A 17,476-nucleotide genomic window follows, 5' to 3' on the forward strand; every position below is an offset into this window, starting at 1 on the left:
GGCAGCAGCAGGGAGCCCCTGCCCGCCCGCCCGCCCGCCCGCCCGCCCAGTCACTGCACCTCGGCCCCGCCAAGCAGCAGTCGCTGCGCCCGGGGAACTGCCAGCTATGGCCGCGCCGCCCGATCCCAAAGAAGAGCTGCTGCCGCTGGCCAGTCCCGGGTCCCAGTGGTTTGGGGACCGGGGCGAGGGGGAGGAAGAAGCGGTGACGCCGAAAGGGACCAAGCCCGAGCCGCAGGTTGGGGAGCCCGGCCCTGGGCTGGGCTCCGGGGCCCGAGAAGCTGCGCCGCGGGAACTGGGCTCGGGCCCCGCCCGGCCGCCGCCCGTTGCCATGGAAACTGCATCCACAGGTAAGGCGGGCGGGCGCCGCTGTCCCGCAAATGGCGTCGGGGACTCGGGTCCCCCAGCCGGTCCCCTTCTCTGCAGCTCGCCTATGCACCTACCTCGCGCTCTCTATCTTGAGCACCAACCTTAACCCCCCTTCGCCACAGGCGACTGTAAATATTAGCGGACTGGTAAAGACAGAAAATTTATTTTTCCAAAGGCTCGGAAGAAAACAAAATACTATTGATCCTTTTATTTCATTATCATTTTTCCGGCTTTCAAAGTTGTTCTCAGAGGCAAACCGCAGCATCCTGGCTGCCGCCGCGCCTGTATACAAGTTTTTTCCTTCTTGGAAGGGGCTGGGGGCCGTAGGGCCCGCTTGGCCAGTTGGGATGATATTCTGAGGCGTGTTTGTGCGCCCGGCGCGCGCCAGCGACAGGGGACGCTGACAACAAAGCGACGGGAGGGCCTGCTGCCCCTAGACTCTGCTCGATCCAGGGCAGAGATGTGACTTTAACTCTCCCTTCCCTCCAAGAATTTCCACACCCTACTCCTAGCTCCTTTCCCTTCACCTCCTCTATCTCCCCCTCCCCCCGCACACTAAACCGAAACGCCAAGATGTGTCTAATTCCAGAGGGACAGCGTTGCCAGAAGGTTGGGAGTTGTGGCGGCTCCCGCCCAGAACCCTTCTTTCCCAGCTGCCCGGATGCTCCCATCTCGAAGGGAGCTGTGAAACTTGCAACCCTTTAGAGCGGCCGCTGGCTGAGGTGTTAGAGGGCTTGAGTGGCGGTGAGTGTTCAGGCACAGTTTACCATCAGTCTGAACCTGCCTGGTCCTTTGGAAATTGCCCTGGATTCGCCCTCCTTTCGCCTGACTTCCCCTTCCGAACTGGAGCACGTTGGTGCTCAGCGGGGACCAGGGATCCTGAAGCATTCTGTCCGAAGGATGCCTGAGGCGAGCTTTGGGGAGGGGCTGCCGGCTTGGGTAGCTCTGTGTTTCCAGGGAGTGGGGTCGAGGGTGCTGTGTTGTGTTGTTCCCGGAGAAAGCTTTGCTGTGGTGGAATGAGAGTTGTGTAGTTTTGGAAATGTAGCTCTTGAAGGCCGGGTACTGGGTGATTCTGCAGGAGGGGAAGTGGGGCGGGACTGGCATGCTTGTTCATGGCAGCTGATTTAGGGGAACCTCTTTCTTAAGCCATTGCCTCTCTTAAGGGTCATGTGGAGTGTCTTAGGTAGTCCTTAGGTAGTCTTAATTCTTCTCTAGTACAAACGATTTGAGCTGAGGAAAGGAAGTTTAGGGAACGTGTCGAATAAAACATTATGAAGGGAAGAAAAAAACTAAAGAAAGAAAAAAGAGAGAAAGGAAAAGGAAAGAAAGACTCAAAAGCAGAAAACCCCATTTGTCATATATTAGTTATTATATGGAGGAGGGGAGGGTTTAAGACTAAGAGAGATCTCACCTTCTTCATCTAAATGGAGAGAAAACAAAACTTTTTATAATTGCAAAAGATGGCAGAAGCTAATAGACAAAGGAAGGTACACATTTCATTGGTTTACTATTACCATTCTTCGTTGAGAGTAGCTCATAGTACAGAACCTTTATCCACTGTCATCAAAGTAAATCATTTATAAACATTGCCCACCTCCCATTGGTGTCCCCAAGGTTAGGTGAACTAGGGAGAGGAAGCTAAGCGCCCCCTGTTCAGTAACATACTATCCACTAAAATGGTTGCTATATACAAAATGCCTAGAACAACTGTGACAAAGTAGGCATTTGCAATTTTTAATATTATTATAGAAATATTTTACTTTGTTGAATATATTAGGGGTTTCCTATCCTAGGCAACAAATACACTAATAAAATCGAACATGATGCTAACTTTGGATGGGAGGAGAATGAAGGGAGGCAGAAGGAGCACATAATTTGCATATTTATATAGAAATTTTTAAGTTTATTATTGCTGCTTGAAGGAATTTCTCATATAGTTGTTGGTTATTTAATGTTTTAAGTTTGTATGTTTCTTTTGTAGTAGACTGTATGGGCTGTTATAAGAGTCCCAGATGCCAGAAATGATATCTAAATAAATAACTAGATCTTGAAAAATTCAAATAAAATCTGGGCCAGCTTCCTTATCTGTTGTTTTGGCAGTTCTGTTGCAGTAAGCAGAGTCAGCAGGTGCATCCTCAACTTAATCAGGGACAAAATCCAGAGGAAGCCTATTAAGCATAGGGCTTTCCTTTTTTTAAAAAGAATGGTGCTCTTTGGGACTCAAATCAAACTAAGAAATAACTTAGACTTTGAGTGTGATGCACTGTAAATAGCTTTTGTTTCTTTCTCAAATGGAATTCTAAAATTTAAGACAGATATTGATGTTTTAAAAACTTTTTTCTGAAAAACACCACTAATCATGCTATCTGGACAGAAATTCTTATTTATTTTTATACATTGATGGTAATTAAAGTTCCTAAAGAAATATTTCCAAAAATATTTCTCAGTGATGTCCTGGAATGTTTAAACATCATTAAAGTTGCACTATAAAACTCTGTCAGTACTGTATTCTTTACCAGTACTCCATCAGTATAGATATTCTCATTGCTTCTGTCCCTTTTGTGGGATGGAAATGTCCTTAACAAAAAGTAACAATTTTTTCTAAAGCTACAATTTTTCATGTCTAAAATCGATAATGGGCATGTGATATGATGTCTGTTGCCAAGGGAACATTTAATGCACTATATGTAGGCTACAACATGTTAGATTGTTAATCATGAAACAGTGCCATCATCGAATAACTTTATACAAAGAATGTGAAGAGCAACATTTTTGTTTTTTCACGATCAGTTATTTTATTCCTGGAAACTATTCAAAAGGAGCATACAATAACACAAGGATAGAAGAATCCTTTGTTTAAAGGAAGAATTTAAAATAGAATATTTGAACAAAATGCAATGGTAAGAATTAACTCATTGGCCACTTTGGAAATTAACTCATTGACTGATTCATGCATAGAAGGCAAAATGAATAAGAGAATGGAGAATGGTCTGGAGAAAGCAGCCCAGTATGAAGATTTGCTTTAGTGATATTGACTTATAGATAATTTGACTTAAATTTCTAGATGATTGCCAAGGGGGAGGGGAGTGAGAGAGGGAGAGAGAGGTATTTTTCCAATTTACTTGGACTACAGTGCTCATAAATTTATATTTTTCAAATGCTGAATGTGATACTCTATTGGAAAAAACTATTCTTAATCTATCATTATTTAAATACCTTTCAGAAATGTTTATATGTCCTGCATTTATTCTGTATAATATAATAAATTGTACCATACACATTACCAATCATCTTTTAAAATCCATGTAGAGACTGGATTAGCTGTCTTTTCTTGTGGATGTGCTTGATGTGTACATTTTTTAAAATTTTTGAGTCATTCCCAGCAATCCTCTTCAGAAGGTGTAAATTTCAGTCTTCTGTTTTCTTTCATCTTTTAAGAAAGCTACAGTTCTATTGAAATGGGAAGGAACACTACACTAGCGTTTACAATATTTTACAGAACCTATAAGAAAAATAAGAGTTTCTAATGCAATTTATTCTCTGGACATAGGCTCTGAATATAATCAATGACCCTTCTGGCAGTAACTACATTACTTATCCTTTCATATTGGGAATTCAAATTAGGTTAAATTAAAATTTAGAAACACTTACATACCCTAAAAATACATTGATAAATAAATTTTATCAGAGCTTTCAGCATAACTTCCTTTACATGAAGTCACTGTTCCAGGAAACCCATCCTACTCATTGTCCCTCAGATACACCATAGACCTACCTGCTCCCATCTCTTCTCTAGGCTGTTCATCTACTGACTCTGAGGGTTTGGAGAAGAGTTGTGGATTATTTTGTTCATTGTACTGTCTATCTTGCATAGCCTGGAAGATAGACAAAACTTCCAAAAAGTTTATGGAAAGTTTTTATTATCTGTAAAGTGAGAGACCATTGAGATTCAATTCAATTTAGTAAACATTTATTGAATGCCCCCTTTGTGTAAGGATCTGTGCTAAACACAGGTTTTGGTTTCCTCGAACATGTGCACCTTTCTGTTTCACATTAGTATTTAGTTAAACAGTTCTTTTATGTCATTTTTCATTTTCCTCATTCCCAAGTCGTTGCTGGAAGATTGTTTAGAAGGGTATTATAATAATCTAACCACATGGGCACACAGGCATGAATTAGTTTTCTGAGGTCGACATAGGATAAATAAATACTAGCATAGCTTGCTCAAAGGGCATAGCTGGGGGAAAACAAAATCTATCTATCTACCTAACTAGCTAATTCTGTCTTCCTCATAGAAGTAACTGTGGCTGAATAGTACTCAGAGATCCTTGTATTAGTTAGTAGTGCTTTTATTTTAAAGTTAAGGGAAATGATCTCAGTGGTGACTAAGGGAGATTTGAAAAAAGGCACTGTAAAATATAGACGACAGTGAAAATAAAAGACATATTTCAAGAGACTAACACATCCACACAGGAATGCTTTCCATGAAAGAATATGGTCTAAAGATGAAAGACAACCAGTTTTATTTGTTTAAATAATATTTGAGGGCAAAAAGAACAATGAGGAGAACATGAGCTAGAGAGGCTCACTGCTTGTGGAAGGTGCTCTAGTGAGAGTAATGAAAAAAAGGAGAGGGAAGAGTTCCTCAGTTCACATTTAACCCGTATTATTTAAAATGGACAGTCATCATTTTGAAATGTATGGGAATATTGAACCACTATGTTGTGTAACAGGAACTAACATAGTATTGTAGGTCAGTTATACTTCCAAAACAAACAAACAAACAAACAAACTCATAGAAAAAGAGATCAGATTTGTGGTTACCAGAGGTGGGCGAGTGGGTGGAGGGGGAATTGGATGAAGGCAGTCAAAAGGTACAAACTTCCAGATAAGATAAATAAGTACTCAGGATGTAATGTACAACATAATTAATATAATTAACAGTGCTGTATGTTATATATGAAAGTTGTTAAGAGAGTTTGAGTTCTCATCACAAGGAAAACATTTTTTTCTATTTTTTTAGTCTTACATCTATATGAGATAATGGAAGGTCACGAAAGTTGATAATTTAAAAATAAATAATTAAAATGGACAGTGATTCTTAAGCTGGGCAATCTAAAACATACGGAAAGAAAGACTGGAAGCCCAGGTTAAGTAAACAGCAAGTAGAATACTGTATCACTGCTCTGATAAGATTGGCTCTTCGGAGCCAACTACTTTATATCTCATGGTATAGAATGAGTGTGGTGAGCAGTTTTGATGTCATTCCTAGTATCTCTTGAGAATAAGACTAATGTTAGAAAAGTTGAAATGGGGAATGATTTTCAGAAAAGGGAAAACAATGGATATTTAAAACTTACAAGCCAATATTTGTTGCTGAGTGCTGGTAGAATCTAAGAATGCATTATTATGCTGAATATTTATAAACCCTTAGAAAATAATAAACATGTTGATCACCGGCAATTCCCATTGGTTCACTAAAAAAATAATGCCCATAAAACATAATTTTCTATTTTTCAAATTCTGAATCACCAACATATGCACAGCACTTACTATGCACAGGAACTCTAGAAAGTACTCAACGTTAGAAAGCACGCTCTTTAATTTTGCAAATGGCACAAAGTTTCAAAAGATGATTGATATGGTAGAGGGTAGCACTGCTATTTAAAATTTTTGATTTTAATGTTAACTCAAAAGCAAATTCTTTTTATTAAAATAAGTTTTTACTCTAGTTTAAAAAATTCCTTGTTGGGGTAAGAAGCACATGCATGTGACATTAAAATTTAAAAGCTACAAAAGGGTATACAGAGAAAAGGAAGTATTCACACTCAGTCTTTCAAGCAGCCAGCTGTTATCCCTCTTCAGCAGCAACCATTGTTATCAAATTCAGCAATAGAGCATTATTTAATTAATTCATGATTATACTATTATTTATTGAACCCCTGCTCTATGCCAGGCATTGTTCTAAGCACTAAGGGTACGGTACAGAAAAGGACAGATAAAAGTTTATCTCCTATAAATTATATATCCTACTGTGTGTGTGTGTGTGTGTGTGTGTGTGTGTGTGTGTGTGCGTGCGTGTGTGTGTAGGCAGGGAAGGAGAGAAGACAGAGAGGAGACAAAGAACAAAAAATATATGTCAAGGTATGATAAGTCCTAAGGAGAAAGTTAAAATAGAGCAGTAGAGTGAGAGAGATAGTCAAAAATGTCCTCTTTGATAAGGTGGCATTAAAGCAAGGACTTGAAGAAAGTGACAGAATAAGTCATGCAGATGCAGAAGATCATTTTAGGCAGAAGGAATAGTCTGTGCAAAGGCCGTGGGTAAAAGTACTCCCTGGAATGGCAGAGAGGTCACTGAAGTGGGGTGAACACGGTGAAAATGGTAGGAGATGGGCTCAGAGTGCAGGGTGAGGGGTGATGGGCAGATTAGGTCCTATAGGCCATTTTAAGAGTTTTGGATATTACTCTGAGTTTGTTGGGAGCCACTGGAGGGTTTACAATAGGGGAGGAACATGTTTAGAGTTAAGTTTTAAATTAAGTTTAATGGATCACTCTGTACTGTATTGAGAATCTAAAATGGGGGAGGAGGGGAGGAATATGGAGCAAGAATGACCAACTAAGAAGCTATTGTAATAATGCAAGCAAGAGATGATAGTGGTTTGCACTGGGGTGATACATTGGAGGAGGTGAAAAGTGCTTGGATTCTAGATGTATTCTAAGTGTAAAGCTAACAGTGTATCCCTAACGGGTTTTGTACGGGTGTGAGAGAAAAGAGTTAAGGATGACACCATTTTATGGCCTGAGCAAATGCAAGAATGGAGTTGCTATTAGCTGGGATTGGGAAGACTTTGGGAGGGGCGGGTTTTGGGGAAAAGCCAGGAGTTTGGTTTTGCAAATGCTAACTGTGAAATGCTCATTAGATAGCCAAGCAGTGATGTCAAGCAGGTAGTGTAGAGGTCAGGGGTGGGGAATGGTCTGGCTGGGTATGTAAATTTTGGAGTTGTTGGCATAGAGTTGAGATCACCAAGAGAGAGTGAGTTTTGACAGTGAAGAGGTCAAGGAGTCCTGGGATGCCCAAATACTCAGAGTTTCAAGCAAAGGAAACTGAGTAAAAATGGCTTAATGCTGTAGAGGCAGAACTGGAAAAGTGGACTCCAGAAGGCAGAGAAATGTATGTTAAGAGGGATGGAATGATTGACTCTGTCAGATGCTGCTTGTAGGTTGGGTAAGATGAAGACTGAGAATCAGCCATTGGATTTGACAATGAGGAAGCCATGAATTTGCTGAAGCTGTTTTACTGTGAAGTGTTGGGGGAAAACTTTGGTTGGAATGAGTTTTAGGGAAAATAAGAAAGGAGGAAATGAGAGACAATATTATAGACATAACTCTTTTGAAGGAGGAAACTAGAAAAATAGGAACATAACTACCTGGAGGGTTGGGATCAAGAGAAGGGAAAGTTTTATTTAATTATTTTTTACTATGGGGGATATTAAAGCATATTTGTAAGATGATACAAATGATTTAATAGGGGTGGAAAGATGGATGGTACAGGAAAGGGAGGGGGCATTTCCTCTACTATGTCCCTGAGCAGGTGAGGGGAAATGGATCAGGACACAGTGGAGGGATGATGTTAGATAGATGTAAGGACAGTTCATGGATATAACTGGAGGATGGGGACACAGGTGCAGGGGTGGGGCTGAGGATAGGTAGAAGTTCAATGAAATAGGAAGAAAGGTCAACAGCAGAGTGAAGGCAAGAGTGGAGTTGGAAGTTTGAGAGGAGGGGAGAAGGTATACAAGTTTTGTGTAGGAGATTGGGAGAGTGAAACGTCTAGGGGAAATGGTAGGAATTCTAAGCATCCCCAGTGCCCACCTGGAGTTGAAGGTCATGAGCTTAAAGCGAGACCAGTTACCATACATGCTGTCTTTTTTTCCCATCAGTATTATTGATTTCAAGTAGGTGGACAGTTGGATTGGTTTTTGTTTTTTTCTGGTAGGTATGACAAGATGAGATGGGCAGTGGAGTTAAGGATGTGTGCAAGGCAGTGAGAGTACTGGCAGGTTGTGGAATCTGGGGAGGAGGAAGGAGGACAGAGGGGGATGAAGCACAGTGAAAAGATGATGTGAACAATGGGTTGTGTGTACTGGCAGGGTTGAAGATAGAGCAGGAGCCGGGGTACTAGAGTAAGGGGGCTGAAAGTATAAGATTCAAGGTGGAGTGTTTGATATGGAGATTATGGAAGGGGTACAGTTATTGAGGGTATTGGGAGACAGATGTAGTGGAGGACAAGGTCGTCAGAGGAGTGGCGTCCAGAAGAATGGTAAGGCTGGGAGTGAGATAATTACCTACATGATTTCTGAAATTGCAAAGATTGTCTCACTTGGAGAATACATGGATATTTAAAACTTACAAGCCAATATTTGTTGCTGAGTGCTGGTAGAATCTAAGAATGCATTATTATGCTGAATATTTATAAACCCTTAGAAAATAATAAACATGTTGATCACCGGCAATTCCCATTGGTTCACTAAAAAAATAATGCCCATAAAACATAATTTTCTATTTTTCAAATTCTGAATCACCAACATATGCACAGCACTTACTATGCACAGGAACTCTAGAAAGTACTCAACGTTAGAAAGCACGCTCTTTAATTTTGCAAATGGCACAAAGTTTCAAAAGATGATTGATATGGTAGAGGGTAGCACTGCTATTTAAAATTTTTGATTTTAATGTTAACTCAAAAGCAAATTCTTTTTATTAAAATAAGTTTTTACTCTAGTTTAAAAAATTCCTTGTTGGGGTAAGAAGCACATGCATGTGACATTAAAATTTAAAAGCTACAAAAGGGTATACAGAGAAAAGGAAGTATTCACACTCAGTCTTTCAAGCAGCCAGCTGTTATCCCTCTTCAGCAGCAACCATTGTTATCAAATTCAGCAATAGAGCATTATTTAATTAATTCATGATTATACTATTATTTATTGAACCCCTGCTCTATGCCAGGCATTGTTCTAAGCACTAAGGGTACGGTACAGAAAAGGACAGATAAAAGTTTATCTCCTATAAATTATATATCCTACTGTGTGTGTGTGTGTGTGTGTGTGTGTGTGTGTGTGTGTGCGTGCGTGTGTGTGTAGGCAGGGAAGGAGAGAAGACAGAGAGGAGACAAAGAACAAAAAATATATGTCAAGGTATGATAAGTCCTAAGGAGAAAGTTAAAATAGAGCAGTAGAGTGAGAGAGATAGTCAAAAATGTCCTCTTTGATAAGGTGGCATTAAAGCAAGGACTTGAAGAAAGTGACAGAATAAGTCATGCAGATGCAGAAGATCATTTTAGGCAGAAGGAATAGTCTGTGCAAAGGCCGTGGGTAAAAGTACTCCCTGGAATGGCAGAGAGGTCACTGAAGTGGGGTGAACACGGTGAAAATGGTAGGAGATGGGCTCAGAGTGCAGGGTGAGGGGTGATGGGCAGATTAGGTCCTATAGGCCATTTTAAGAGTTTTGGATATTACTCTGAGTTTGTTGGGAGCCACTGGAGGGTTTACAATAGGGGAGGAACATGTTTAGAGTTAAGTTTTAAATTAAGTTTAATGGATCACTCTGTACTGTATTGAGAATCTAAAATGGGGGAGGAGGGGAGGAATATGGAGCAAGAATGACCAACTAAGAAGCTATTGTAATAATGCAAGCAAGAGATGATAGTGGTTTGCACTGGGGTGATACATTGGAGGAGGTGAAAAGTGCTTGGATTCTAGATGTATTCTAAGTGTAAAGCTAACAGTGTATCCCTAACGGGTTTTGTACGGGTGTGAGAGAAAAGAGTTAAGGATGACACCATTTTATGGCCTGAGCAAATGCAAGAATGGAGTTGCTATTAGCTGGGATTGGGAAGACTTTGGGAGGGGCGGGTTTTGGGGAAAAGCCAGGAGTTTGGTTTTGCAAATGCTAACTGTGAAATGCTCATTAGATAGCCAAGCAGTGATGTCAAGCAGGTAGTGTAGAGGTCAGGGGTGGGGAATGGTCTGGCTGGGTATGTAAATTTTGGAGTTGTTGGCATAGAGTTGAGATCACCAAGAGAGAGTGAGTTTTGACAGTGAAGAGGTCAAGGAGTCCTGGGATGCCCAAATACTCAGAGTTTCAAGCAAAGGAAACTGAGTAAAAATGGCTTAATGCTGTAGAGGCAGAACTGGAAAAGTGGACTCCAGAAGGCAGAGAAATGTATGTTAAGAGGGATGGAATGATTGACTCTGTCAGATGCTGCTTGTAGGTTGGGTAAGATGAAGACTGAGAATCAGCCATTGGATTTGACAATGAGGAAGCCATGAATTTGCTGAAGCTGTTTTACTGTGAAGTGTTGGGGGAAAACTTTGGTTGGAATGAGTTTTAGGGAAAATAAGAAAGGAGGAAATGAGAGACAATATTATAGACATAACTCTTTTGAAGGAGGAAACTAGAAAAATAGGAACATAACTACCTGGAGGGTTGGGATCAAGAGAAGGGAAAGTTTTATTTAATTATTTTTTACTATGGGGGATATTAAAGCATATTTGTAAGATGATACAAATGATTTAATAGGGGTGGAAAGATGGATGGTACAGGAAAGGGAGGGGGCATTTCCTCTACTATGTCCCTGAGCAGGTGAGGGGAAATGGATCAGGACACAGTGGAGGGATGATGTTAGATAGATGTAAGGACAGTTCATGGATATAACTGGAGGATGGGGACACAGGTGCAGGGGTGGGGCTGAGGATAGGTAGAAGTTCAATGAAATAGGAAGAAAGGTCAACAGCAGAGTGAAGGCGAGAGTGGAGTTGGAAGTTTGAGAGGAGGGGAGAAGGTATACAAGTTTTGTGTAGGAGATTGGGAGAGTGAAACGTCTAGGGGAAATGGTAGGAATTCTAAGCATCCCCAGTGCCCACCTGGAGTTGAAGGTCATGAGCTTAAAGCGAGACCAGTTACCATACATGCTGTCTTTTTTTCCCATCAGTATTATTGATTTCAAGTAGGTGGACAGTTGGATTGGTTTTTGTTTTTTTCTGGTAGGTATGACAAGATGAGATGGGCAGTGGAGTTAAGGATGTGTGCAAGGCAGTGAGAGTACTGGCAGGTTGTGGAATCTGGGGAGGAGGAAGGAGGACAGAGGGGGATGAAGCACAGTGAAAAGATGATGTGAACAATGGGTTGTGTGTACTGGCAGGGTTGAAGATAGAGCAGGAGCCGGGGTACTAGGGTAAGGGGGCTGAAAGTATAAGATTCAAGGTGGAGTGTTTGATATGGAGATTATGGAAGGGGTACAGTTATTGAGGGTATTGGGAGACAGATGTAGTGGAGGACAAGGTCGTCAGAGGAGTGGCGTCCAGAAGAATGGTAAGGCTGGGAGTGAGATAATTACCTACATGATTTCTGAAATTGCAAAGATTGTCTCACTTGGAGAATACAGTGAACTGGTGCTGATATCTTTAGGAAAGGACACAGTGGCCTGGGCTTCCAAGCTAGGGGATTTTAGAGGGGAGGGAAGAATAGTAGCCTATAAAAGTATGAATTTCTGACTGTAAGTTCTGCAAATTCTATTTAATATGTTCAGAATGTAGGAGACACAACTTAAAATAGTTCATTGTGGGGGATGGGAACTTCGAGGGTTGTAATTAACTAAATATGAGCTAGTGGTATGGTGAAATTACTAAAATATCTTATGTAATTTTAGGTAGTATTAATAGAAAGTCTTGGGTACACATTATATGAGGTAATAGTTCCCCTAGATTCTGTTCTAGGCAGACAAAATTTGGAATCTTATACTAAATGTCAGGTGCCATGGTTTAGAGACACTGTAGTACAGTGAAAGGTGACTAGATTGGTGTGGCTTCTAGAAAAAAAAATGCTGTTTGAGAAATGGTTGAAAAAATTAAGACTTTTTAGCCAGAATAAGAGAATGAAAGGAGATCTGAAAGTAAAATTCAAATACTAGAAGAAATCTTATTAACCAAATGAAGACTTGACCGAGGTGATTTCACAAGGCTAAATTGGGACTGGTGGGTAAATCAGAGAAACACATTTCAACTTAATGAAGGAGAAAGTTCTAATAATTAGAATTGCCCAGAAAAGAGATAGATTGCCTCTCAGTTACTGATACTTAAGCACAAGTGAGGTTGCTGTTTATTGGGGGAAACAGAAAGGAAAGTGTTAAGTTATACCAAGATCTTTATTCCTTCGTAAGAGAAAACAATACACCTAACCTTACCTGTGGTTGTTAGAGAAGGCATATTTCTCAAGAGTGAACAGCTCACAAATGAAACCAGAAACAGTACTCTTCACAAAAACCACAGTTAACTTCAAATTGGCTCTCTAAAAAAATGCACTCTCCACAGAATTGTGGCCATCTTTAAATTCTTCTCTAGTTCTCCATTGTTGAGAAAAACTCTATAATGTAACATACTTGCCTCTTGAGAACTACACAGTTTTATACAATTTGGGGTTATTAACCTAAATGTGAAACATGCTATCTGCAAGCATCTCTTTTATTTATTCTTTTTTCCTGAACTACCTTCTTCATTTTTTTTTACTACAGACTCTAATTCCATAAATATTTGATATATTCTAAAATGTTTGGGGAATTCATTAACTAATTCCATATTGCTAAAAGCATCGTATGATTCTGTCCTTAGTCCTCTGCCTCACTATCTGCATGTTTATGCCAGATTATTTATTATAAAATCATGTTTGCTGAGTTGCCTAACAACTCAGATTTACATTCTTAGCTGGAACTGTTCTGCATTCTGATTTCCTTGTCCAATCCCCAAATGGATTTTTCAATTCATCTACTGCATGAGATTGTTATAAAACCAGTTATAGACCAAATTCTTGCTTCCTGAATGTGGGGAATTTGTTGACTATCTCTCATCCTTAAAAGTACCTAGAATTTTGTTTTATGCATAGCACGTCTTCATTTTTTAAAAACAAGTCTTGGACAACAGAAAATTGTGTGTATTCAAGTTACTGCTGATCCAGTTGGTGAGCATAAGAATAAAAAGCAGTGTCACATCTCCCTTTGGCATGAATTTTTCAACGGATCCCGAAATATCAGGCCTCTCAAAATGTGGTCTGTAGATGACCTGCTTCAGGATCCCGTGAAGCGATTCACGGACCTCAACTCAGGGAAACAAGCCTGCCAAATGCATATTAAGACTTTAAGAAGCACTGATTTATTGACTCTCATCCTTATGCTCAGCATTTTGCTAGGAGCTGTGGGGGATGATGGAACATGAGCCAGGTCCTCTTTCTCCGTTCCTCCAAGCTTACTGTCTAGATGGGAGATCTGACTAACCCACACAAAACAAAGGTAGTTTGTCCAGCCTGGTGCTTGGATGGATGCTACAAGCTATAAGCACTGTACAAATTTCATAATTTTATGGGTTCCAGGGTACCTGGTGTCTTGAAAGAGGTGGAGTGTGACTTACATCTAAAGGATAGATAGATTAGAAATAAGCAGAAGTGGCAGAAAGGCAGTTTTAGGTGAGGGGAGAGACATGGGTGAAGACATAGAGATGAGCAATGACCAGCATGTTTTAACCTGCCCATTCGGGTTCAGGGGGACAGATTCTGGGGGGTTTAAAAGCTATTCATGGGACTCTAGACTCCTTTTATATGGATTCTGGGACCTTTGAAGGTTTATACGTGATGGAAGTAATACAGTCAGCCCTCTGTATCCTTGGGTTCCACATCCACCTTCACTGATATGAAGGGCCCACTGTACTATACCATTTTATATAAGGGACTTGAGCATCCATGGATATTGGTATTTACACGGGGTCCTGGAACCAATTCTCAGTGAATACTAAGGAATGACTGTATAAAGCTGTGTTAAGGAAGATTAGTCCAACAGTGGCATAGATGATGAACTCAACGGGGATGATCCTGAAACCTGCACTTTTGCTGAAAGAAGGCTGACTCAATAACATCAGTTTCAGAGGATTGATTAAATAAACATGAGAATGAAGAGGAAGGTACCTGGGAAGAAAGAGGAGGAAAGGTGAGCACTGCATGGGAACATTCAACAGGACTTTGTGACTGACAGGACACGGGGGATGAAGGGAGGAATGAATCAACTCTAAGGTTCTGTTCCTATGGCTGGGAGAATGATGGTGCTATAGAGATGTGGGAGGGGGCACTGGTCAGACAGATGAGGATAATGCATTCATTTTTGTCATATGGGGCTCAAAATGAAGAAAAGCATTTGAGTGAAAATCTCCACTTGGCTCTGTATATTAAGGAATGGATTTTGGAGATGAAAACAGGATTGTAGATAAAGGCTTAGAAAATTAGAAAAGGGGACTTCCCTGGTGGTGCAGTGGTTAAGAATCCACCTGTCAACATAGGGGACATAGGTTCGAGCCCTGGTCTGGGAAGATCACGCATGCCACGGAACAGCTAATCCTGTGCACCACAACTACTAAGCCTGTGCTCTAGAGCCCGCGAACCACAACTACTGAGCCTGCGTGCCACAACTACTGAAGCCCGCATGCCTAGAGCCTGTGCTCCGCAACAAGAGAAGCCACTGCAATGAGAAGCCCGCGCACTGCAACGAAGAGTAGCCCCTGCTTGCTGCAACTAGAGAAAGCCCGTGCGCAGCAATGAAGACCCAATGCAGCCAAAAATAAATAAATTTTTTTTAAAAATTAAAAGAAAATTAGAAGAGAAGCCATAGAATAAATTAGTTTTTTGGAAGAGATTATGCAGTATGGGAGGAACAAAGGGCCAAGAACAGAGCAAGTGCTCCTTGTGTCTTACTAGCTGAGTGGCATTAGGCCCCTCAGCCTTAGATTCTGTGTATGTGGCACTAGGTCTTGTAGAGTGCCTGGCAATTAGGTGGTAACTCCCCTCATTATTATAGTATCATGGAAATCAAGATGGCATGGTATAGAATTAGTCTTGACCGAGAAGACAGATTTGTCTAGTCCTGGCTTTGGCACCTAATATCATGTCAATGTGGGCAAATTTGCTTTATGTCTCAGTTTCTTCATATGTAAAATGGGCATGATACCATTGTCCTGGCTACCTTACAGGGCTGTTTTGAGGATAAAATGAGTTAACAAGGGGAGGTACATGCAAATTGCAAATTATTCTACATCTGTAAGGAACTACTAATAGGAAGCCTGGTAGCACTGTCAGATGCAGAAGAGAGGTCTAAGAGAATAAAGATTGAGGAAAAACCATGTCACCTCGACCCTAGGTGTTTTAATAGAAAATGCATGCTGTGCTTAGCTGAACCTCAGCCAAATGTTAGTGGGGAATGGCAGGAGAGCGAGGAAGAGTGGGGCTGGGGAGAAGGTGGTTCTGGTAATCCACATTGGGAGACATTTTGGCTACGAAGAGTGCAGTAGGAGTGGCGACCCACCCCATTCTTCATGTCCTAAAGAGTGAACTGTGGCTGGAGCAGGGCTGAGGCGTGCCCACAGGGGCCAGGTGAGGTCTATTCTTAATCTCCTGCTCAGTGGAAGGGCAGTAAATGTAGAAATCTGCCCCATGTGTGCATGGTAGTCTGGAAGAGGCTGTCTCCCAGAGAGGCTATCACAGTGAAAGCCAGCCCCTGCACCTCACCTCGCCTCTCCCCCCAAGCTTAAATTAATTGGCCCTGTGGACTTGTAGGTACTTGCATGCTACTCTTACAGCTCTGTAGATTTAAAAGTCTTCCATAAATAGATTAATACTTCTGGAAAGTTGGAGTAGACAGCTTTTCCTTATCCCTCTTGCTAAGTACAGCTAAAAATTCTGGACATTATATACAAGATAAGCATAAAAGACTGTGCAGTGAAAGTAGCATACTTGTAAGGCATTAACCTAGATGAAAACCTATCTGAACTAGAGTGAGAGAGAAAAGCTGGGTGAGGGAGACAGTAGCTAAAACTTGGAATGACAGAACTTGAGAATTCGGAGATTTTTCTTGCAGTAGGATTCTCAAACTAACTCTATGAACAGAATAGAAGGGTCACAGTGAAACTGCAACACATGTAAAGAAAAAAATAGAGGCGCTTTATTTAACCATAGTTAACTCTCAGTCAGTGGGGCAAGCCAGCTTCCCCCTAGGTGAGGAACTCTTAGTCTTATTAACTCAGGGTGCCCAGAACCAGGAGCTGAGAGTTGTGCTTGGCTCTGGGAGGGTTGACCACATGCAGGGCTGGGCCAAGTCCTGAGGGTACTGAGAGCACCGGAGCAGAGATGGTAGCAGAAACCTGGACTCTGGTTGAAAGAACTGAAGATTTACAGCCTGCACAAGAGAAGATAGGATGGGTTATGACAGCCACCTAAAAATACATAAAGAGCTGCCAGTGGCATAGGGACTGGGTATGTTCTACGTGACTCTGGAGGATGGAACTGTAGTCAATCATGGGTTAAGCCGTGAAATATGAAAATAGCTTGGACTACCTCATATGGTGGTGAGTTTCTTGTTACTGCAGGTATGTAAGCATAGCTGGGTTGGTCGCTTATATGACAGAGGAGGTGTAATAGAGAGGATACATTAGGTTAGTAATTCTTTATCTTTTCAGGATCACAGAACCCCACTGGAGGATCTCTGCTCAGGAAAGTGTACTTAAGGAATCTCTGCTCATGAAAGTGTACTTACAAACACCATTTTGGATACAAATTCTGACATTTTTTCGGAGGCCTTTTATGGATGGAGGAATTAAATAACTTTCTAACTCTTAGAGATCAATAATTTCAGATACTGTCATATAAATCACTGTTTATACAGCAGCAATAGTTTCATGGTTTAATAAAATCTCATTGAATCATCCATTTATTTATTCAACAAATATTTATTAAGCACGAACTATGTGTGTGTGCGTTTGCATACACACACAAACACACACACACACACACAAGGTATGTAGTTGAGTAGGTGATACTTAAATATGTAACCAGAATATAAAAATAAATGCAGTAAAATAACAACATAGTCTATTATGAAGAGTCTAAATTAAGGAAAAGTCTGCATTCCATAAATTCTGTTTTGTTAGTTTCAAGAATATGTGGTAACTGAATTTGTGGCTCTCAAAGGGTTACTGAGCTGTCCTCTTTCCAAACTGGCCCTGGTGAAGTGGGAGAAAGAGTG

At 40.9% G+C, this 17,476-nt stretch overlaps 1 protein-coding gene across 2 annotated transcripts in view; it reads left to right on the forward strand.

The window, feature by feature from the left end:
• Positions 1-45: 45 nt before the first annotated feature.
• Positions 46-17,476, forward strand: part of RTN1 (reticulon 1) — a 246,710-nt gene continuing 229,279 nt past the window's right edge. Inside the window, exon 1 of one of the 2 annotated variants that reach the window (XM_007466035.1) lies at positions 46-347. In XM_007466035.1, coding sequence (XP_007466097.1) covers positions 107-347 — 241 coding nt within the window. In that variant the 5' untranslated portion in view covers positions 46-106. Of the gene's footprint in view, positions 357-17,476 lie in introns of both variants that reach the window. The other variant, XM_007466036.1, reaches the window with a different exon arrangement.

Source organism: Lipotes vexillifer, unplaced genomic scaffold (assembly GCF_000442215.2).
Source record: "Lipotes vexillifer unplaced genomic scaffold, Lipotes_vexillifer_v1.1 scaffold25, whole genome shotgun sequence".
Taxonomy (NCBI): domain Eukaryota; kingdom Metazoa; phylum Chordata; class Mammalia; order Artiodactyla; family Lipotidae; genus Lipotes; species Lipotes vexillifer.